We start from the raw sequence: 21,633 nt of genomic DNA, 5'->3' as shown, positions 1-21,633 counted from the left end.
GAGGGGGCTGGAGACCCAGGGAATGGCGAAAACTCGCCCACGTGGCTGGCGGGAGCCTCCCGGTGCCTGATTGGCCAGGAGGAGGGGCGTGGGCGGGCGAGAAGGCGGCCCCTTGGCCCCGGCAGGCGGAGCACCCGGTCCGGCTTGCAGCGGCTGGCTACATCTGGCGGCGGCTGTGTCAGGGCATCCCTCTGCGGCCAGGTAAGGGGTCTTGAGCGGAGGCTGCCCAGCGGTCTGCAGTCGCCACATCCCGGGAGGGCCGGGAGTTCTGTCCTGACTCCGCCTGCGCTGTGCTGCGGTGTGGGCTGGACGTCTACCTGCAGAAGCCACGTGGTTCGAGGAGTGGCCTAGAGCTGCTCGCAGATCCCACTGCTCGGACCCCAGCTGCCTTGGAGCGCCAGGCAGAAGGGTGGGGGGTTAGGGACTGTGCAACCGTCTCCACAGGGAGTCCCGGCGGGTGAAGGTTCCTGGTCGGAGGGCCAGGGGCAGCCTCCTGACCGCTCTAAACCCCCGAGCTGGAACCTGGAGGCGCGGGCCTGAACTTCCCTTCAGGGGGGAGAGAGACGGGTTCTGGGTGAGCTGGGAAGCGCCGCCCCCACCCGGTCCGTGTAAGTCCAGACTCAGCACGTGCATTAGTGGTAGGCCCGCATCTCGGCGCGCTGCGTGACAGTCTGCCCTCATGGAAATGTCACCTTTCCTAGAGAACTGCTTTTCACCGCACAACCCCAGAAATCGATTGCTGCAGATGGCGAGTCTGGACTTGGACCGACCTGGACACACTTGTTTACTTTGCTCCTAAACACAGTTGCTCAGGTGGGAGGGACACATCACAGATGGAAACAAGAGCCTTTCGAGAGCTGATGAAGTCTGGGGGGCAGATGATACATCTGGAAGCTTACTGATGTGCGTGTGTGTGCCTGTGACCTCAGCGGTTTCTAGTGAGGGTAATGTGAATTATGAATGTTATCTGTCAGATGCATAGAGCATTGCCTGCCGCAAAGGAAGCACTATCTAAGGGTTCACTTGGTTCACTCCCAGAATGCACAAGATGGCCCTGGGCTGATTGGAAGCCCAGAGCCAGGAACTCAATACAGGATTCTCACCTGAGAGCAAGCTGGAGTCGAAAGCAAGGGGCTGGTGCTATGGTGCAGTGGGTTAAAGCCCCAGCCTGCAGTGCTGGCATCCCATATGGGTACCTGTTCAAGTCCCAGCTGCTCCACTTCCCATCCAGCTCTCTGCTGTGGCCTGGGCAAGCAGTAGAAGATGGCCCAAGATCTTGGGCCCCTGCACCTGTGTGGGAGACCCAGAGAAAGCTGGCTTCGGATCAGCTCAGCTCTAGCCATTGCAGTCATTTGGGGAGTGAACCAGTGGATGGAAGATCTGTGTCTCTCTCTCTCCCTCTCTCTCTCTCTCTCTCTCTCTCTCTCTCTGGCTCTACCTCTCTCTGTAACTCTTTCAAATAAATAAAATAAAAAAGAAAGAAAGCCAGAGCTGGGAATTGAACCCATGCACTCTGATGTGGGATGCAGGCATCTCAGCCTCTGAGCTAAATGTCTGCCCTTGGGCTAGCTATCAATTTCATCTAGGGTTTTGGACTTTTTTTTTCCTACCAGCCGGATTTTATGTGTAGTTAAGATCATTAGAATGAAGATTTTTTTTCCTGAGTGGTCTTTAACTGTTTACACATTCAACTGCAGGTTGTTGTATTTTATTTATTTGTTTGTTTTATTTGAAGGCCAGAGAGAGAGAAGTCGTCCGCCTGTTGATTCACTCTCCAAACACCCTAACAGTTGGGGCTGGGCCAGGCTGAAGCCAGGAGCCTGGATTCAATCTAGGACCGCCATGTGAGTGACAGGGACCCAATACCTGAGCCATCCCCTGCTTCCTCCCAGGCTGCACATTCGTAGGAAGCTGGAATTGGAAGCAGAGCCAGGACTTGAACTCAGGTTCTAATATGGAATGCAGGCATCCCGATGATGGCTTAACCCCAGTGGCAAATATCCATTCCTAAAATATTTTTAAAACATCTGGGCCCCAGTGTTGTGGCGTACCAGGTAAAGCTGCCACCTACAACACCAGCATCCCATAATGGGCGCCAGTTAAGTCCTGGCTGCCCCACTTCTTATCCAGCTCCCTGCTAATGTGCCTGGGAAAGCAGAGGAAAATGGCCCAAGTGCTTGGGCCCCTTCCCACATGGGAGACACAGTGGAAGCTCCAGGCTCCTGGCTTCGTCCTGGCCTAGCCCCGGCTGTTGTGGCCATCTGGGGGAATGAACCAACAGTTGAAAGATCTCTTTCTGTCTGTGTTTTCCTTTCTCTCTCGGTGTAAATATGACTTTCAAAAAATGAATCATTTTTTAAAAATCAGCTATGTGTATACCAGCTTTAGATTTTTGGAGCAAAGACGCAGTTCAGAACCTTGACCCAGGAGGCCCAGATGAATGAGTGCTTTGGGGCATGCACCCCTATAACCCATCATTTTTAGGTGGCTGGCTTTTGTGAGAAAAGTGAGGCAGGTTTCTTTCAGGTTGTCAGGCGCCTAACATCACAGCAGCCTGGAGCCAGGTGAGTGTCGGCCAGCATTCCTGGGCCCACTCACGTCCGTCCATCAGGTTCTAGGAAACCTTGATAGGAATCCTCGTCCATCTCAGTGGCCTTTGGTCTGACTTCAGAGTCTGGCTGCCTCGCACCTTCTCTGATGTGAATTCCAACAGTGCTTTGTTTGGCTCCCTCCTTGGGGCTGCTGATGGGGGAGGGGATAGCTCCGAAAGGATCTGCAGACCGCTTCCCTGGGTGTCCATACTGTTGGGAGCATGACCTCAGGGGCGGTGTGAACGGGCTTCATTTCCTGACTTCTCTGCCCTGCCGTCCTTTCTTTCTTCCCCCCTTGCTGGGGAAGCCAAATAGACCATCCTGGAGAGAGGATCTTTCTGGGTGGCGCTGTCTGCCCCAAGTCCTTCATGCAGGGACACGTGTGCCACAGGGCTTACCATGCTGGCTCAGTCGGCGAGAACCTCTGTGGGCTTCAGGTTCCTCTCCTGTAAAGACATCATGGGTCCCCATGCCCTTCAGTTGTGACCTTCTCCAGTGCTACAGGGGAAATATTAGTTAATCGCTGTTTTCATTTCCACCTTGTTCCTAGTGGAGCTGTAATGCATCAGAAGTAGGGCTGTCCGGGACATAATGGTAACCTTTTCTTCCTTCCTTCTTTTCTTCCTCCCTCCCTCCCCTCTCTCTTTCTTTATTTCAAGATTTTTAAATATTATTTGAAAGGCAGAGTTACAGAGAGCAGAGGCACAGAGAGAGAGAGAGAGAGAGAGAGAGAGAAGGAGAGGTCTTCCATCTGCTGGTTCACTCCCCAGATGGACATAGGGCCAGAGCTGCGCTGATCTGAAGCCAGGAGCTTCTTCTGGGTCTCCCATGCAGGTGCAGGGACCCAAGGACTTGGGCCATCTTCCACTGCTTTCCTAGGCCGTAACAGAGAGCTGGATTGGAAGTAGAGCAGCTGGGATCTGAACTGGCGGCCATATGGATGCCAGCACTGCAGACAACAGCTTTACCTATTATGCCACAGCACTGACACCCTCTTTCTTTATTTTTTAAAAGATTTATTTTATTTATTTGAAAGACAGAGTTAAAGAGAGACAGAGAGAGAGCAAGGTCTTCCATACGGTGGTTCACTCTCCAAATGGCTGCAATGGCTGGAGCTGAGCCAATCTGAAGCTAGGAGCCAAGAACTTCTGGGTCTCCTACATGGGTGCAGGGGCCCAAGGACTTGGGCCATCCTCTGCTGCTTTCCCAGGCACATTTGCAGGGAGCTGGATTGGAAGTGGAACAGCTGGGACTTGGACCGGCATCCTTATGGGATGGCGAACCTTCAGGCCTGGGCATTAACCCGCTGTGCTACAGCGCCAGCCCCAATGGTAGCCTTTTTTAGGGAAGGCTAGATGTGACTTGTGCGGGAAGAGGGAGGGAAACTGTGTAAGAGAACTTAGAGGCCACACGTGCCTTCGTACAGGCAGGGTAGAATTTGCGGCTTCATGAAATAACCTGCTCTTCTTCTGAGCAAGGCAGTTCCCGAGTTTGACTTCAGAGAGGAGCCAGGAGAACCCAGGCCTCTGCTGGAGTGCATCTCAGGCAGGCAGTAAACGTTTGTAGAGGGCATATGAGAGATGCAGCAGGGAACGCTACAGACTTGGTCCTGATGCTCGTGATCTTTACAGTCTGTCGGGGAGGCCAGGTAAATGAGTGACTGTAAATGGCAGGGAGCCGACAGTGCTAACAGCCCAGCATGCTGCAAAGCTCCGGGTACCAGAGTACTTATCACAAGGACTTGATGTGCCCTGCAGGAGTCAGAGAACTGTTCCCGTTGGCGGACAGTGGATGTGGGGGGCTGTTCCAGACAAATAATCGAGTTGTCTTTTTGGTCTTGTGGTTTGTATAAAATAAGGACTGTTCTGTTTCCATCCTGACCTCAGTAAGGAGGGCAAAGATTCTTGCATCATTTAGCAAATGATTATCGTGGTAGGACTTCCATGTGGGAGACAGTGGACTTTGCAATGCTGAGTTGAGGTGTGTGTGTGTGTGTGTGTGTTGGGCGGAGCATAGCATTTGCTCAGTCAGGCTGTCCCCTGTGAGCCCAGGGCTGTGTAAGCCAAGGCATAGTGACTTGCTGGCCAGCCAGACTCCCAGCTTCACATAGAGTCCAGGGAATCTAATTCTTTACCTCTTCCCACTCCTGGTTCAGTTGGAACTGAGACCTATGCCTGAGTCTTTTTTTTGTTGTTGTTGTTAAGATTTATTGATTTATTTGAAAGGCAGAGTTACAGAGAAGCAGAGGCAAAGAGAGAAAGAGAAAGCGAGAGAGAGAGAGAGAGAGAAATCTTCTATCTGCTGGTTCACTCCCCAAATGGCTGCAACAGCTAGGGATGAGCCAGGCCAAAGCCAGGAGCCAAAAAGAATCCCCTTCCAGGTCTCCCATGTGGGTGCAGCAGCCCAAGCACTTGGGCCATCTTCTGCTGCTTTCCCTAGGCACATTAGCAGGGACCTGGATCAGAAGTGGAACATCTGGGACCTGAATCGGTGCCCATGTGAGTTGCTGGTGTCGCAGGTGGCAGCTTTACTTGCTATGCCAAAGCACTGGCCCTGGTAAGTCCCTTTTAAGAAAAAAGAACTGGGGCTGGCATTGTAGTGTAGTGGGTAAGGTCACTGCCTGTAGTGCCAGCATCCCATATGGGTGCTGGTTCGAGTCCCTGCTGCTCCACTTCTGATCCTGTTCTCTGCTGATGTGCCAGGGGAAAGCAGCGGAAGATGGTCCAAGTCCTTGGGCCCCTGTACCCATGTGGGAGACCCTGTAGAAGCTCCTGACTCCTAGCTTTGGCCGGGCCAAGCCCCAGCCGTTAATGGCCATTTGGGTAGTGGACCAGTGGCTAGGAGACCTCACTCTTTCTCTCTCTGCTTTTGTCTCTGGTTCTCTGTAACTCTGCCTTTCAAATAAATAAATAAATCTTAAAAAAAAAAAAAAAAATGGCCTACCCTCATCATATAAACTTCCTAAAGTCCCTTCCACCCTAACTAAACATCTAAAAGTAGGAGTGTGTGTTTACCCTTAGTGCTTCAAATGCCCATCTCCGTTCCCAGTTCCAGCTCCTGACTCCAGCTTCCTGCCTATGAAGACCTTGGGAGTTGGCAGTGGTGGTTCAAGTGCTTGGACCCCTGCCACTCACATGGGAGTCCAGGATGGAATTCGGGGCTCCTGGCTTCAGTCTGACCCAACTCCAGCTCTTGCAGGTGTTTGGGGAGTGAACCAGTAGATGGAATCTCTGTATCTGTTTCTCTGACCCTCAAGTTGATAAATGAATAAACCTAAAAAGTGACCACGGCTGTCTCCCCACTCTCTTTGGCTTTTCTTTCTCATCTTTTGGGCCTTGTTTTTCTGAGCTTGCCTCATTTGTAGTGAAAGTCAGAATATCCAATCGGGGGCCAGTGAGGTGGCATAGTTAATTAAGCCACAGCCCTACAACACCAGCATCCCATATAGACACAAGTTTGAATCTTAATGGCTTCACTTTTTTTTTCAAAGATTTATTTTATTTATTTGAAAAAGTTATAGAGAGAGGTAGAGACAGAGAGAGAGGTCTTCCATCCACTGGTTCACTCCCCAGGTGGCCACAACGGCCGGAGCTGTGCTGATCCGAAGCCAGGAACCAGAAGCTTCTTCCAGCTCTCCCATGTGGGTACAGGAGCCCAAGGACTTGGGCCGTTTTCTGCTTTCCCAGGTCAGAGCAGAGAGCTGGATCAGAAGTGGAGCAGCCGGGACTAGAACCGGCGCCTATATGAGATGCCCGTGCTTCAGGCCAGGGCTTTAACCCGCTGCGACATAGCACCGGTCCCAAGCTGCTCCACTTCTGATCCAGCTCCCTGCTAATGTACCTGGCAAAGCAGGGGAAGATGGTCGAAGTGCCTGGTTCCCTATACTCACATGGGAGACCAGGAAGAAGCTCCTGGCTCCTGGCTTTGGCCTGAACCAGCCCTGGCTATTGGGGAAGGAAAAATATCTGGCCAGGGAACAGTGTTTGGAAAGGGCTCAAGATGGTAGACAGCCTGTTCGATTTAAGAAAGTTCCGAGGAGCCTGAAATTCAATGAAGGGAAAATAAAGCTCATTGTGTTATCTCTTAGAGCCTATGTTTCTGTGCTCTGTCTCAGCACCCATTGCCCAAGTGAGAAGCCCTGGGCTTTACTCTACATACTTGTGATGTTTCCCCGTGGTTAGGCTAACGACTCCTAGGATTCCCTCTCTGGGGTGCTTCCGGGTACAGCACACAGGTACCTTATTCCTCAGACACGAATCTAGGTGTTGCTGTGCAGGGCCTTTGCAGATATAACTAACCCCCTAATTGGTTGATGTTAAGTTAATCAAAAAGGAGCTTATGCTGGGTGGCCTGGCTTACTCACACAGAAGCAAGCCCTTTCAATGAGGGCCAGGCCCCCCAAGTCTGAGACTCAACCCCGTGCGAAGCTCCCCTTCCCCCCAGGACTGTCTCTTCCTGGCTGCCCACCCTGCTGTTGTCAGGCCTGCTCAGCCAATTGTCACGATCGCATAAGCCTGTTCACCAAGTCCCTGTAGTGAGTGCATTCTAGATTTATGTGTGTAATAGGTGGAGATAGATACAATCTACTGATTCTGTGTCTGATCGAACCCTCACTGATACAGTACCAATGGCGTAGCAAGTTCCTGATTTAAAGGTTTTCTCAGCGAGCGGTGTTGTGGTGCAGCCAGTCAAACCACTGCCGTGACACCCGGCATCCCAGGTGGAGCACCAGTTTGAGTCCCAGCGACTCTGCTTCCACTCCAGCTCCCTGCTAATGAACCTAGGAAAGCAGTAGAAGGTGATCCAAGTGCTTGGGCTCCTGGCTTTGGCTTGGAGCAGCAGCAGCCATTGTAGCTATTTGGAGGGTGAACCAGTAGATGGAAGATCTCTCTCTCCCAAATAAGTAAATAAATAATTATAAAATAGGGGCCAGAGTTGTGGCATAGTGTATAATGCCGCTGTCTGTGGTGTCGGCATCCCATATGGGCACCGGTTCAAATCCTGGCTGCTCCACTTCCGATCCAGCTCTCTGCTATGGCCTGGGAAAGCAGTACAGCCTTGCCTTAGTCCTTCGGCCCCTGCACCTGCGTGGGAGACCCAGAAGAAGCTCCTGGCTCTTGGCTTCAGATTGGTGCAGCTCTGGCCGTTGTGGCTATCTGGGGAGTGAGCCAGCAGATGGAAGACCTCTCTCTCTCTCTCTCTGCCTCTCCTCTCTCTGTGTAACTCTGATTCAAATAAATAAATAAATCTTAAAAAAATTATAAAATAATGAAAGATTTTCTCAGGGGTAGGCATTTGGCATAGCAGTTAAGACATTGTTTGGGATGGCTACATCCCATGTCAGAATGCCTGATTCAAGTCCCAGCTTTGCTAATGCTCACCCAGGAGTTCTGGCTCTTGGCTTCAACCTGGCCCAGCCTTGGCTATTGCTGGCGTTAAGGGAGTCAGTCAGTGAGTACAAGATCTCTGTCTCTCTGCCTTTTAAGTTAAAAAGTTATTAAAAATGAAAATAAGTAAATAAAGTAAAAAAATTATATTAAAAGATTTTGATCCCTCCTCTGGGTTCATCTGGGTTCATTTAAGCCCCACCTTTTTTATTTTTATTTTTTTGACAGGCAGAGTGGACAGTGAGAGAGAGAGACAGAGAGAGAAAGGTCTTCCTTTGCCGTTGGTTCACCCTCCAATGGCCACTGAGGCCGACGCGCTGCGGCCAGCGCACCGCGCTGATCCGAAGGCAGGAGCCAGGTGCTTCTCCTGGTCTCCCATGGGGTATAGGGCCCAAGCACTTAGGCCATCCTCCACTGCACTCCCGGGCCACAGCAGAGAGCTGGCCTGGAAGAGGGGCAACCGGGACAGAATCCGGTGCCCCGACCGGGAGTAAAACCCGGTGTGCCGGTGCCGCTAGGTGGAGGATTAGCCTGTTGAGCTGCGGCGCCGGCCTATTTTCTTTCTTTTTAAAAGATTTATTTATTTAGGCTGGCGCCGCAGCTCAATAGGCTAATCCTCCGCCTTCGGTGTCAGCACACTGGGTTCTAGTCCCGGTAGGGGCGCCGGATTCTATCCCGGTTGCCCCTCTTCCAGGCCAGCTCTCTGCTATGGCCCGGGAAGGCAGTGGAGGATGGCCCAAGTGCTTGGGCCCTGCACCCCATGGGAGACCAGGAGAAGCACCTGGCTCCTGCCTTCGGATCAGCGTGGTGTGCCGGCTGCGGCGGCCACTGGAGGGTGAACCAACGGCAAAGGAAAACCTTTCTCTCTGTCTCTCTCTCTCTCACTGTCCACTCTGCATGTCAAAAAAAATTTAAAAAAAATATAAAAAAAAAGATTTATTTATTTGAAAGACAGTGATAGAGGGAGAGACAGAGAGAGAGAAAGAGCGCGATATCCATCCGCTGATGCACTCTCCAAATGCCAGGCTAGGGCTAAGCCAGGCCACATAGGCGGCAGGAACCCTAGTACTTGAGCCTTTACCTGCTGTCTCCCAAGTGCATTAGCAGGAAGCTGGATCAGATGCATGGAGTAGCCAGGACTTGAACCAGATACTCCTTTATGGGATATTAGCGTCCCAAGTGGTGGCCCGACCTGCTGCACCAGAACACCTGCCCTGAGCCTTACCTCTTGCTTGGATTTTTTGGATTTTCTTCCATCTGGTCTCCTGGCATCTCATGAGGTCCTGCCCCACCCTGTTTTTTCCTGTATGATTGCCCAGGGTGTTCCTTCTAAGCTATACATCTCATCTTGTTACTGGTCTTTTTGTTTTTTTTAATATATGAAAAGCAGAGAGAGGCAAAGACAGACAGAGAGAGATCTCCCCCAAGTAGCTGGAGCTGGGCCAGGCTGAAGTCAGGAACCCAGAACTCAGTCTGAGTCTCCCATGTGGATGGCAGAAACCCAAGTACTTGTGCCATCATCTGCTGCTTCTGGGGGTGTGTTAGTGAGAAGCGGGATCAGAAGCAGATATTTGATTCCAGGCACTCTGATACGGGAATGCAGGTGTCGCAAGCTGCAGCTTAACCCACAGTACCACAATACCTTTCCCATATAACCCTTAAAATCCTTTTATAACTTTCTGAGATTTTCAGAGAAAAATTCAAAAAGTTTAGCATTTTAAATTTTATATATGACTCATTTTCTCTCCTATATTAACATATCATTTATATATATATTTTTAAGGCTTATTGATTTTATTTGAAAGTCAGAGTTAGAGAGAGAGATCTATCCACTGGTTCACTCCCAAATGGCTGCAACAGCCAGAGCTGGGCCAGGCCAAAGCCAGGAGCCAGGAGCTTCATCTGGGTCTTCCACGTTTGTGCAGGGGCCCAAGGACTTGGACCATCTTCTGCTGCTCCCCCAGGGGCACTAGTACGAAGCTGGATTGGAAATGGAGCAGCTGGGACATAAGCTGGGGCCAATATGGGATGCTGGCATCACAGGCAGTGGCTTAACTCACTTCACCACAACACCAGGCTCTCATTTATACTTTTGAAAACATTTTTTTAGAGTTTGCCTTAGAGTTTGCAATAGACGTTTACAAGTAATCCAAGTCCACTTTCACTAACACTTGAGGGGTAGTGCAAGCACTTAGGGATATCCTCAGTTCCTCCCTTGCATCCTTTGTTTCGTTGCTGTCACTCATTTCCACCTCTCTGCTCTATCATCTATCTGTCCTTAGATTTGTTGTGCACTTTTTCCTTTGGAGTCCCTCGTGTGTTAGTCATGGTGATTTTAAATTCCAGGTCTGATAATTCCAATATCCCTGTCATACCTGAATCTGGCTTTGATGCTTGATCTGTTTCTTTTTTTTTAAATAATTTTTTAAAAGACTTATTTATTTGTTCAAGAGTTACAGATGGCCGGCGCCGTGGCTTAACAGGCTAATCCTCCGCCTTGTGGCGCCGGCACACCGGGTTCTAGTCCCGGTTGGGGCGCCGGATTCTATCCTGGTTGCCCCTCTTCCAGGCCAGCTCTCTGCTATGGCCCACGTCCTTGGGCCCTGCACCCCATGGGAGACCAGGAGAAGCACCTGGCTCCTGGCTTCGGATCAGCGCAATGAACCGGCCACAGCGGCCATTGGAGGGTGAACCAATGGCAAAAAGGAAGACCTTTCTCTCTGTCTCTCTCTCTCACTATCCACTCTGCCTGTCAAAAAAAAAAAAAAAAAAAAAAAAAAAAAAAAAAAAAAAAAGAGTTACAGACAAGCAGGAGGAGAGAAAGAGAGAGAGGTCTTGCATCTGTTGGTTCACTTCCCAATTGGCTGCAATGGTCAGAGCTGGGCCGATCCAAAGTCAGGAACCTGGAGCTTCTGCTGGGTCTCCCACACAGATGCGGGGCCCAAGCACTTGAACCATCTTCTACTGCTTTCCCAGGCCATAGCAGGGAGCTGGATCAGAAGTGGAGCAGATGGGACAGAAACCAGTGCCCATATGGGATGCCGGTGCCGCAGATGGAGGCCTAACCTACTACACCACAGAGCTGGCCCCTGGTCTGTTTCTTCAGTCTGTGTTTTCTTTTGGTAGGCCTTGTAATTTTTGTTGGCAGCCGGATGTGATGTACCCGGTGAGGGAAACTGAGGTAAATAGGCCTTGAGCACGTTTATCTGGCCAGGAGTTAGGCCACGTTTGCCATTTGCTGCCGCTGCTGTTTCAGAGGCTAACACTTCCTGCAGCGGCCTGGGTTTCCAGAGGCATCTGAGAGGGGCCCTGCTGTGCGGTGAGGTCAGGAGGCACGCGTCCTCCAGTCCTGTGATTAAGTCCCGTCTCTACTGAGCCTGTGCCCGGCACTTCCCCAGTGCTTCTCACTCTCCTCTCCCCCGTAGGTGAGGCAGGAAGGCTAGAGGGGCTGGGGTTCCCTTCCCCCAAATCAGTTAGGTTCTGCTAAAGCCCCAACTGGTTAGGCTCTGATAAAGTAGTTTCCTTTGAGGGCAGGCCTGGTTAAGAAGAGAGTGCTCTGGGTGTGTTTATTTTATTTTTAAAGATTTACTTATTTATTTGAAAGGAAGAGTTACAGAGAGGCAGAGAGAGAGAGAGAGAGAGAGAGAGAGAGAGAAAGGTATTCCATGTGCTGGTTCATTCCCCAAATGGCTGTAACAGCCGGAGCTGGGCCGATCTGGAGCCAGGACCAGGAGCTTTTTCTGGGTCTCCCACATAGGTGCAGGACTTAGGCCATCTTTTACTGCTTTCCCAGGCCATAACAGAGAGCTGGATCGGAATTGAGTAGCTGGGACTCGAACTGGCACCCATATGGGATGCCAGCACCACAGGCGGCAGCTTTACCTGCTATGCCATGGTGTTGTCTCCTGTATTTATTTTATAAAAGATTTATTCATTTGAAATGCAGAGCAGCAGAGAGATAGAGACAGAGAGAAAGAGAGACAAAGAAAGAGAATCTTCCATCTGCTGGTTCACTCCCCAAATGCTTGCAACAGCCAGGGCTGGGCTAAACCACAGCCAGGAACCAGGAGCTCCATCCAGGACTCCCTCATGGGTGCAGGGCCCAAACACTTGGGCCATCCTCCACTGCTTTCCCAGGCTCATTAGCAGGGAGCTGGATTGGAAGTGGAGCAGCTGGGACTTGAACCGGCGCTCCCCCATGTGATGAGGCATCACAAGCTGCAACTTAAGCCGCTGTGCCACAACGCTGGCCTTCTGGGTGTATTTAAAAATGGCTGCTTTCCCCGTCTCTCTGCCAAGGCACCAGGGACTATCATATATTACATATACTGCTCTTGTTCCCCAGACAGACCCTGAGCTCCCCAAGAACAGCCTTGGGTCGCTTTTCCTGGTTCTCCCAGTGTCATGCAGCACAGGCCTGGTCGGCAGCAGGCACTCGGGAAACACGAGTCGACACTCCGGCTCAGCCTGGAGAGCCGCGCCGGGAGACGCCTGTGGCTGGGGAAGTAGGCAGCCCAGAGCAGTGGAGCAGGGGCGGGCTTTGGCTGGGGGGTAAGCCCCTTCTTTCTCCATCCCTTCTGTCCTCAGTCTCGTGGGTGAGCACCATGAAGGCTGACCTGTCCGGCTTTAATATCGATGCCCCCCGCTGGGACCAGGGCACTTTCTTGGGAAGGGTGAAACACTTCTTCAACATCACGGACCCCCGCACCATCTTCCTACCGGAGCGGGAGCTGGACTGGGCCAAGGCGACGGTGGAAAAGAGCAGGTGAGTGATCAAGGGAGAGGAGGGGGAGGCGGTGGGTGACACTCACTGATGGGGTCCTCCAGGGAGGCGGCGGCAGTTGCGGCTGCGGGTGAACGAATAGACAGAGATCTCAGGCATGGGTCAGGCTGGTGGTAACTCCCTGCTGTCTTTGGGGGGCAGGATGGGGGTCGTGCCCCCAGGCACCCAGGTGGAGCAGCTGCTGTATGCCAAGAAGCTGTACGACTCGGCCTTCCACCCCGACACAGGGGAGAAGATGAACGTCATCGGGCGGATGTCCTTCCAGGTCCCTGGTGGCATGATCATCACGGGCTTCATGCTACAGTTCTACAGGTGGGCCCAGGGGCAAGGCGGTGGCAGGTGCAGCTGCCCGGGGCTGCGAGGCGGGGAGCCGTGTTAGGATGATGATGGATACTGGGAACCACGCTGAGTTCTTTGCGTGCATTGCCTCATCCCACCCTCTGAACACCCCGACACATGCACGCCTCTATCAGCTCCATGTCACGCATGAAGAACAGAGAAACTTGTCCAAGGAGATGTGGGCGCCTGGATCCTAACCGAAGTAGTCCGCTCCCGAGCGCTCAATAAGCCAGCTCTCCTGATCCCTGCTTTAAAGTTCTTCTCCTACAGTGCAATTTAACTTTTTTTTTTTTTTATCCGTAACATCCAAATAAAATACAAAGAGCCTTTTCCTCAGCCTAGCTGGGGAGAGGATTCCCTCTGGGTGGAGCTGCTAGATGTGTGACTCCCCTGCAGCCCGGCCACCTCCTGCCCCTTTGTCCGTTTGTTCATTTATGGGGCTGAGCCCGGGGCCTGGTGTTGGAAGTATGCACCAGTTTCACTGAGGAGCCCAAAAGTAAGGGCTAGACTGGGGGAGCAGGGAATGCTGAATGACTACCTCTGTCTCTGGAGGGGCAGCGCAGGTTCCAGAAAGTTCCAAGGGGGAAGTGGTCTCTTGCAGAGCAGGATCTTGCCATGGATGGGAGGAGGAGGGATACTCCAGGCATGGGAACTGCAGATAATGTGATTTGATGGGGGACCTCAGCCCTCCCTCCCTTCCTACGCCCCGTCCCTTCCTGGTCTCCCTTCCTGTTAGGACGATGCCGGCGGTGATCTTCTGGCAGTGGGTGAACCAGTCCTTCAATGCCTTAGTCAACTACACCAACAGGAATGCTGCTTGCCCCACATCCGTCAGGTAGGAGACCCGGGCCCCAGGCCATCCTCTTGCTTCCCCAGGGGCAGCCCCTGGGGGCGGGCAGGAGAGGAAGGCGGCCTTTGCCAGGGGTTGGAAGCATTTTCTGAGGCTCACTAGGAGAGTGTCTTCTAGACCCATTCAAAGTGCATCCATTCCTGCTTTCTACAAATGCTTCTTGACCGTTATGTGCTACGAGTGCTCTGGGTGCTGGTCCCTGTTCTGGTGGGGAAATCAAGCATAGTGATCCTGGATGGGGTTCACTGCCACTGAGGACAGTCTCGAGGTGACAGTCCAGAGAGCAGCAAGGGGGCAGCCATCTGCAGAGATGGCATGTCAGCTGGAAGCTTGGAGCCCAGGGAGGGATCCCCAGGCAGGAGCTGCAGACTGCACAGGTTCTGGGGTGGGAAAGAGCTGGCGCAAAGGCCAAGGGGGCGGGGACATCGTGAGTGAAGGGAGGAGGGTCCCAGAGGAGGCTGGGGGCAGATCACTGGTTTTTAGGCCTGGAGCCGCCTCACCGGGCTTTGTCCCAGCCAGCAGGGCACCGACTGAGCACCTCTCTCCTCCCCCAGGCAGATGGCCCTTGCCTACTTTACAGCTACAACCACCGCAGTGGCCACGGCTGTGGGCATGAACATGTTGACCAAGGTATGGTCTGGGGCTGCTGTGGGCCAGGTGGCCACTGGGGGGCAGCAAAGGCTAGGGGAAAATGGCAGGGCTGTTCCTGGTTGGGTCCTTCCTGGGCCTTTGCAAGGAGTTTGGGACTCCAGGCTGGATTTCCAGATCCATGGCAGTGGCCAGCTATAATGTCCTCTAATGATTTCTAGTCCCTAAGGCCCCTCTACCCCCAGCCTCCCAAGCCTAAACCACTCCCACTGTCCTTGCCTGGCAGAGAGCTCCACCCTTGGTGGGCCGCTGGGTGCCCTTTGCCGCCGTGGCCGCAGCCAACTGTGTCAACATCCCCATGATGCGCCAGCAGTGAGTACAGAGACCCCCTGCCCCCTGCACACCACCAGGTCAGCGGGGAAAGGACACAAGACCAAGGCCGGGGGTGGATCCTGGGGACCAAGCTGGGGGTGGGGGGAAGGGCTGCTCCCTGAGCTCCTGTGGTGTTGGTCCCAGGGGTGTGAGTGCCCTGGGCATCCTTTCTGGGGTGGTGGGTGGTGGGGGAGACAGGGCGGCCCTTCCAGTGAAACCGTGGTCGAGTCGAGACCTCTGCCTGTGTCTCAACCCCGGGTGCCGGGCACTGGCTTGCAGAGGGTAAGGGAGCAGAGCCGGAGCTGGGATAGCACAGAACTGAGGCTCTGAAGGAAGCCACAGGAGCGGGTGGATGCTTTCCAGGCGCCAGCACTGAGCTTTCCAGCACAAAAGAGGGAGACACACGTCTCCTGGGGCTTATTCCCTGACCAGAGAGAGCACAGGTGGTCCTCTGTCAGGAAGCTATGCTGATATGGTGGCTGCGACAAGTGCCACGCAGGGTGAGCAGCGTCTACACGTTTTCTCGGGACTACTCACGGTGGAGATTGATCGCGGCCTGTCTCGGAGAGAGCACCCACTCCACCCGCCTTGTCTCCCTCCCCACCACAGCGGCTCTTTCTCTGTGGATGAGTGCAGCCCGGCCGCCACCCTGGTCTCAGGCGCGTGCCGTCCAGAGCAGGCCTGGGCATAGCCACAGAGTAGCTACTGTTTGTGGAGGGGTCACTGTGTGTCCAGTGTCCCAGCAGCTGTTTTGCGGGCACCGTCTTGCTTCATCCTCACCAGATCCTATGAAGGAGGTACCAGGATGATCCCTGTTTAGGAGGGTGAAGGACCGTGCTGCAGGTCACACACGCGTCCAGGAATCACCCTGGGCAGTCTGGGCCCAGGGCCAGCTCTCTTAGTCACTGCCCTCGATTGCTTCTGAGATACCTCTCACTGGAGGGCAGAAGGAAGGTCAGCAGGCCAGCCCGCGGGAGGCGGCTTCCTGGTGCTGGAAAGCCTTGGCTTTGGGCCCTTGTGAGTCACGTGGCTGGCAGGCTTCTAGCGCCCCGTTCCCCACACCCAGCACCTCCTGTCTGTGTTTAGGGAACTCATCCAGGGCATCTCCGTGAAGGACAGGAGCCACAATGAGATCGGCCAGTCCCGGGTGAGCACAGGCCTCCCTCTGGGGTGGGAGGAGGGAATCCAGGCTCAGACCCTGTCGGCTCCGCAGTGAGCAAAGCAGGCCCAGGCGTGGTTAGAGGATTGAGGAGCCTTCTCTTTGAGCCTGTCCCGATTGCCCTTTGAGTTTACCCCACAGTTCTCTGTGCAAAGCAGGCCTCTGATGACCTCGCTCCATCATTTCTGGTCTGGCTGGGTGGGAGAGGGTTGGGTGAGGGTCCCATCCCCTTCACCAGCTCAGACTTGGCCGTGACCCTGACCTAGCCCTGCAGTGCACTAGATACGTTGTTCCTGACAGCTCGCTCCTTCCCGTCCTCAGAGAGCTGCGGCAGTGGGCATCACCCAGGTGGTTATCTCTCGGATCACCATGGCAGCTCCTGGCATGAGTAAGACGGGGAAGTCTTTCCATCCTGGGGGACCCTGGGCACCTAGTGCAGGTCCCAGCCACACTCAGCCGTGGGTGGGCGAGGGACCCCTGCCTCCGCAGCTGTGCTTCTCACACGGGCATGCTGAAAGCCCTAGAACATCAGTGAACCGGAACTTCACTGGGGTGCTGGAGAGACAGCGGGAGAGGGAGTAGACGCCCTGCCTTGGTTTGCTTCTCACAGGGGTGTATTCCAGAGGGTGTGCCCGAGAGGTGGCTTTGAGCTTTGGGAGGGACACTTTGGGCCTGATGGCTCATGTCCTGTGATTATTGCAGGTTACAGGTGTGCACAGTGGGGAGTTTGGGGGGACAGGCTGAGGGTGACCGTGCCTATGCAGTCTTCCATTCTTCCAAATGAAAGGGGTTTTCTGGGGCTTCTAGGGGAGGGGAGAATCACTCAGCCCCTGAAGTGGCTTCACAAAGGCTCTTGGGGAGATTCTTCCAGTCTTCCCTAGCTGCTCATGGTCTCTTCCAGTCTTGCTGCCAATTGTCATGGAGAGGCTGGAGAAGCTGCATTTCATGAAGGTAAATGGGGCCTCCCTTTGCATCTTCCCTGCCCAGAGCGCCCCCCCCCCAAGCCCCTGTACCTGGGACTCCTGACCTCCCTCCCTTCCCGCCAGCCAGCACCTCAAGCAGAGCCCATCCCTGTGCCTGCTGGCCTTCGGTCCTAGACATCATAGCGGGCTTCCCGACTGTTGCAGGGAGCAAGGAGAATCCCCCTGCCCCTCCCTCTCAGGGCGGGGAGATCCCTGCCTCTGGGCTCCTGTAGCTGGCGGATCTGTGGCGGGACAGGCGCGGGGTTCACCTCAAGGTCTAGGAGTCCCACGTGGTCTCTCTTTTGTTTCTGTGCAGAGAGTCAGGGTCCTGCACGCCCCATTGCAGGTCATGCTGTGCGGGTGCTTGTGAGTATCGTGCTGCGACGGTTTGGGTTCTGTGGTGGCTGGGGAACCTAAGTCCTGTCTTCTTGCAGCATTGGAGAACGTGTGCTCCTCTACCTGACTTTAAAAGTGGCCAAGCTCAGGAGTGGGCATTTGGCCTAGTGGTTAGGATGCCCATGTCCCGTATTAGAGGTCCTGGGTTCTATACCCTCCTCCGGCCCTGACTCCAGCTTCCTGCCTTTGCAGACCCTGGGAGGCAGTGGTGATGGCTCAAGTAATTGGGTTCCTGCCACCCACAAGGGAGACCTGCATTGAGTTCTGGGCTCCCAGCTTTGGCCTGGCCCAACCTGGGCTGTTGTGGGCATTTGGGGAGTGAACCAATGCATGAAAGATCTCTTTCTGTTTCTCTTTCTCTCTCTCTCTCTCTCTCTCTCTCTCTCTGCCTCTCCAGTACATTTTAAAATATAAGCAATTTTGTAAATGGCCAAGCTCAGAATACCTGTGGCCCATTCGCAGAGCTCACACCCGTCTTTTGTAAAGGCACGCGGCTAGCGAGGCTGTGTGCACGCATTCATGTGGAAAACAAAGTGATCTCCTGTCCCTCTGACGGCAAATCTGGACCCGTGTTAGAGACGAGACAAGAACGATGAGGTATAGCTCTGTCTGAGGCTGTCGGCCAGGCGTCCCAGCCTTGCAAGGAGGAAGAAGCCGCAAGTTGTGGCAGCATCCTCAGGTGCCTGCCTCCGGCCAGACGTGTTCCCAGCATGAATCACGCCCGGCAAGGCCGCGGGGCTAATGCTGACAGCAGTAACAGCTGGCGTCCATTCAGGGTCTTCTGCGTCCCTGCCGAGTGAACGCTTCGTGTCTGTGCTTTCACTTGGCACCGTCTGCCCTGGCGGCATGTGTGTGTCCTGTTAGCATCTCCTACAAATGAAGAAACTGAGGCTTACATTAAAAAAAATCGCCCCGGGGTGTATGGCTGGTGATTGCTGAAGCTGAGATTTGATCTTCAGTGGTCCAACACCGCGCTGTACTAACTCCTGCTCATTGCCGGCCTGGCGCTTTGCGGAGTCTCACCGACTCCTCCCAGTAGCCCTGCCCAGCGGGCACCGCTGCCCTTCCTCTGCTGGCTCAGAGGTTATTTGCTCAAGATTGCGCAGCTTGCAGGTGGCAAAGCTGGGATACAAAGGCAGGTCTGTTAGACTCCCACATCTTGTAATTTGCATCCCCAACTCAGGCCTGTCTGAGAACTTGCTGGAAATAACAACCGTTGAGTCCTTCCCTGGACCTCCTGAGTCAGCCGCACGGACCCACGAGCTCCTCCAGCCACCTGTGGGTGCCGAGAAGGTGCTTAGTCTCCACCCCTTGGTGGGCGCTAGCAGCCAAAGGAGCTGGGCCCTAGGATTCACGCCATCGCCCCTCGCCCTGCATGTCTGCTGTGTGCTGTCGCTCCTGCCCCTCCTCCCTGCATTCTCTCTTCATCTGCTGGAACCCGGGGCTGTGGGATGGGAGTGGAGGGGGTTCTGGTTTTGTCCCCATAGCAGGATGAGTTTCCCAGCACTCAGAGGCCAGGGAAGGCACTGGAGGAAGGGGGCTCTGGGGCTACCTGGGAGGACAGGCCTGGTGCACAGGCATCGAGGGTGGGATGTGAGGGGCCACGGGGAGGTGCACCCTGACACCTTGGTTTCTCTTTCCTCGCAGCCTCATCTTCATGGTGCCAGTGGCGTGTGGGCTCTTCCCACAGGAATGGTATCAGCCTTTCACCGAACAGCCTGCCTGGGCGCGCCCTGACCTGCCTGTTGTCCAGGAGGGGAGAGGGAGGGGACAGCAGGGGCAGTGTTTGTCCAAGGCCAAGTGCCCAGCAGCTTAAGCTTGGGGCCTCTTAATGTGGGGAAGGGCCAACAGAAACAGATGGCCCGGGGCCAGAGGAGGCCGGAGGAGCAAGGGCTGCCCGGAGAGGAGCGGCAGCAGGAAGCATTCTCCCACTGCCGGCCGGGTTGGTAGGAAGGGCTCCCTAGCTGAAGCTGCTCTTTCAAGTTAAACAAGGGCCCTGGTGCTTATTCTGACTTGGGTTTGCCAGAGGGTTGGCAACTTGAACCTCACCACTTGCTTTGTGTGTCCTTGTTGGGGTCGGTGGGGGAGGGGGAGGGGTGGGGAGCATCAGGCCAGGCACTGGAGGAGGAGGCCTGGCTTGATCAGATGCTGAGAGAGGCGCGGGTCTCTGCTGCCTCAGTGCTGCAGCTCAGGACCAGTTCTGCGGTCACCTGCTAGACATGGTGTCCTGAGCACCACGCTTGTCACCTTGTGAGAAGGTGAGAAATTTAAACCAGGGAGAATGGAGTTGGGCCTGAGTAGAGGTAAAAGCAACATATTGTGAGGTCAATAACCGTTCTGGCTGGACAAATCAGGAAGGTCTTCTTGGAGGTGGCGTTTGGGTTGGACTTTATCTGAGGATAACTCGCTGCTTGTCCCAACTAGCATGCCCATCACCTGCTTCTTGTTCTCGTTCCAGTGAATTGCCAGCTTCCTACCTCGAACCAGAGCTCCGAGACACCATCAAGGCCAAGTACGGAGAACTCATGCCTCACGTCTACTTTAATAAGGGTCTCTAAGCGCCCCACCCCAGCCAGGACCAGTGGAAACCCCTGTCCACCAGCTCCGCCTTAGCCACCATTTCTCAGGCCTGCGGCTGGGGTGGGTGGGTGGGAGGATGCCTCACCTGGACTGTTGGACTCCTCTAGGGTGTACAGATGAAAAGAGGGGAGCAGAGACCCAAGCCCTCGCTCTGCTTTCTCCTTAACCCTCGGCCCCTGGAGACCAGTGCTGAGGTCCTCACAGGGAGAAGTTGCTGGGCCTGGGGCAGGCAGTCATCTGGAGAAGTCATCTGGAGAAATGAGGAAACCTCTAGGATTCTGGCTGTAGCCAGGCCTGGGGAAGAGCCCTCAGGGCCTCCCTTCCTCCTCGTCCTCTCCCAAGTGATGGGACCGCTCGCCCGGGCCATTCCAGCCTGACTGAGGAGGCAGGGAGGACATCCGAGTCCGCCTGGAGCCCACCGTCCTCGTGCTCCTCCCCACTGCCCAGAGCCGGAGAGCCGCCTCGGGGGAGCTGCTACGCCTGAGCCTGGCAGGCCCCCGGCAGTTCGGGGCCGCGGGTTCCATGGTGCGCCACGCCCTGTCTGTCGGCACCGGCTGTTCCGTCTTAACATCGTGCCTGCATCTTTCCTTGGCGTCTTTTTCCATCGCCGTGGAAGTTCTCTTTCTTCACCGCCTCCGGCCTCTGTTTTAAAAGATAAACCCACTCGCCGTGAGTGACGAGGACGGAGGGAAGCGTTAATCACACATTTCCATGGGGGTCATTTCCTGGCTGCCTCCTTTCCTCAGAGAAGGACCACTGTGTCCGGATGGGAAGGGGAAGTTTTACTTGGACACCTCTAGGAGGACGTCGGCCAGGACCAGGGAGCCTCACAGACCAGGCGCAGGGCACAGCCGCTTCCCTTCTGCTGCGGGGCCGCTGGCGCTTACCTGGGGTCGGTGTGGGTGTGTTCTGTCCGGTAGGACCTGCTGACTCTGTCCCGAGGACGTCACTGTGACCTGAATAAATCATTTGAGAGAGCACGGGAGATTGGTCCCCAGACCAAGTTAATAAAGCCTCCGTGGGAAGCGGGAGCTGGGCTTGCCTGGTGCTGGCTCCTCAGACCCAGGCTCTCAACTCTGAGGGGAACCTGTGCCTGCCTCGAGGCTGCTGTCTGCTTCCTTGATGAAAGCGGACGAATCTGCCTGTCCCGGAAGCGCCAGAGGTTTCCCAGAATGGGAGCAGGGCTCGGCGGACTGAGGCCCAGGGCCAACACCTGCTACCTGCGTTTGTCCACCTAGGAACTCAGTATTTGCATCCTGTTAAAAACAGACTGGGACCGTGTGGCCGAGACCCTACATAGGTGACGTGCAAAGCCTGCGACATTTGCTGTGTGGCCCTTTACACAAAAGGCGTGCACACGCTGCCCCTGAGCGGTGGTTTTTACAAATGTGCATCAGATTCACCCCAGGACCTGTTAGAACGTGGGTCCCAGGGCCGGCCCCTGGTGTCCCTGCCATAGGTCTTGGGGGGAGCCTGAGGATGTGCTCTGCTACTTCCTGGTGCGGAGTTTTGTCTGCAGCCCACACTTGGGGGAATTGTGCTCCAACGGGAAAGAGCCCCCTCCTTGATGGCAAGATCCTGGCTACAACTTGATCCACCCTTCCCCCACCGATTAAAAAAATTGTA

General features: G+C 54.5%; 1 protein-coding gene across 3 annotated transcripts; it reads left to right on the top strand.

Annotated features, from left to right (window-relative positions):
- The first annotated feature begins 116 nt into the window (after window positions 1-116).
- On the top strand, window positions 117-21,633 carry SFXN2 (sideroflexin 2). Of its 3 annotated transcripts, none has more exons than XM_062215290.1 (12): window positions 117-201; window positions 12,566-12,743; window positions 12,903-13,073; window positions 13,837-13,935; window positions 14,505-14,580; window positions 14,825-14,910; window positions 15,997-16,057; window positions 16,391-16,457; window positions 16,971-17,020; window positions 17,348-17,397; window positions 19,075-19,122; window positions 19,886-21,633. In XM_062215290.1, exons 2-12 carry the CDS (start codon window positions 12,583-12,585, stop codon window positions 19,983-19,985), a joined length of 969 nt encoding a protein of 322 aa, XP_062071274.1. In that variant the 5' UTR covers window positions 117-201; window positions 12,566-12,582; the 3' UTR covers window positions 19,986-21,633. The 3 variants fall into 3 exon arrangements, with proteins under 3 accessions (XP_062071274.1, XP_062071273.1, XP_062071272.1); XM_062215288.1 differs by lacking the exon at window positions 117-201 and adding an exon at window positions 758-944; XM_062215289.1 differs by lacking the exons at window positions 117-201; window positions 19,075-19,122 and adding an exon at window positions 753-944.

Source organism: Lepus europaeus, chromosome 17 (assembly GCF_033115175.1).
Source record: "Lepus europaeus isolate LE1 chromosome 17, mLepTim1.pri, whole genome shotgun sequence".
NCBI lineage: Eukaryota > Metazoa > Chordata > Mammalia > Lagomorpha > Leporidae > Lepus > Lepus europaeus.
The sequence above is the reverse complement of the archived record's forward strand: the minus strand, read 5'-3'. Positions and strand labels throughout refer to the sequence as shown.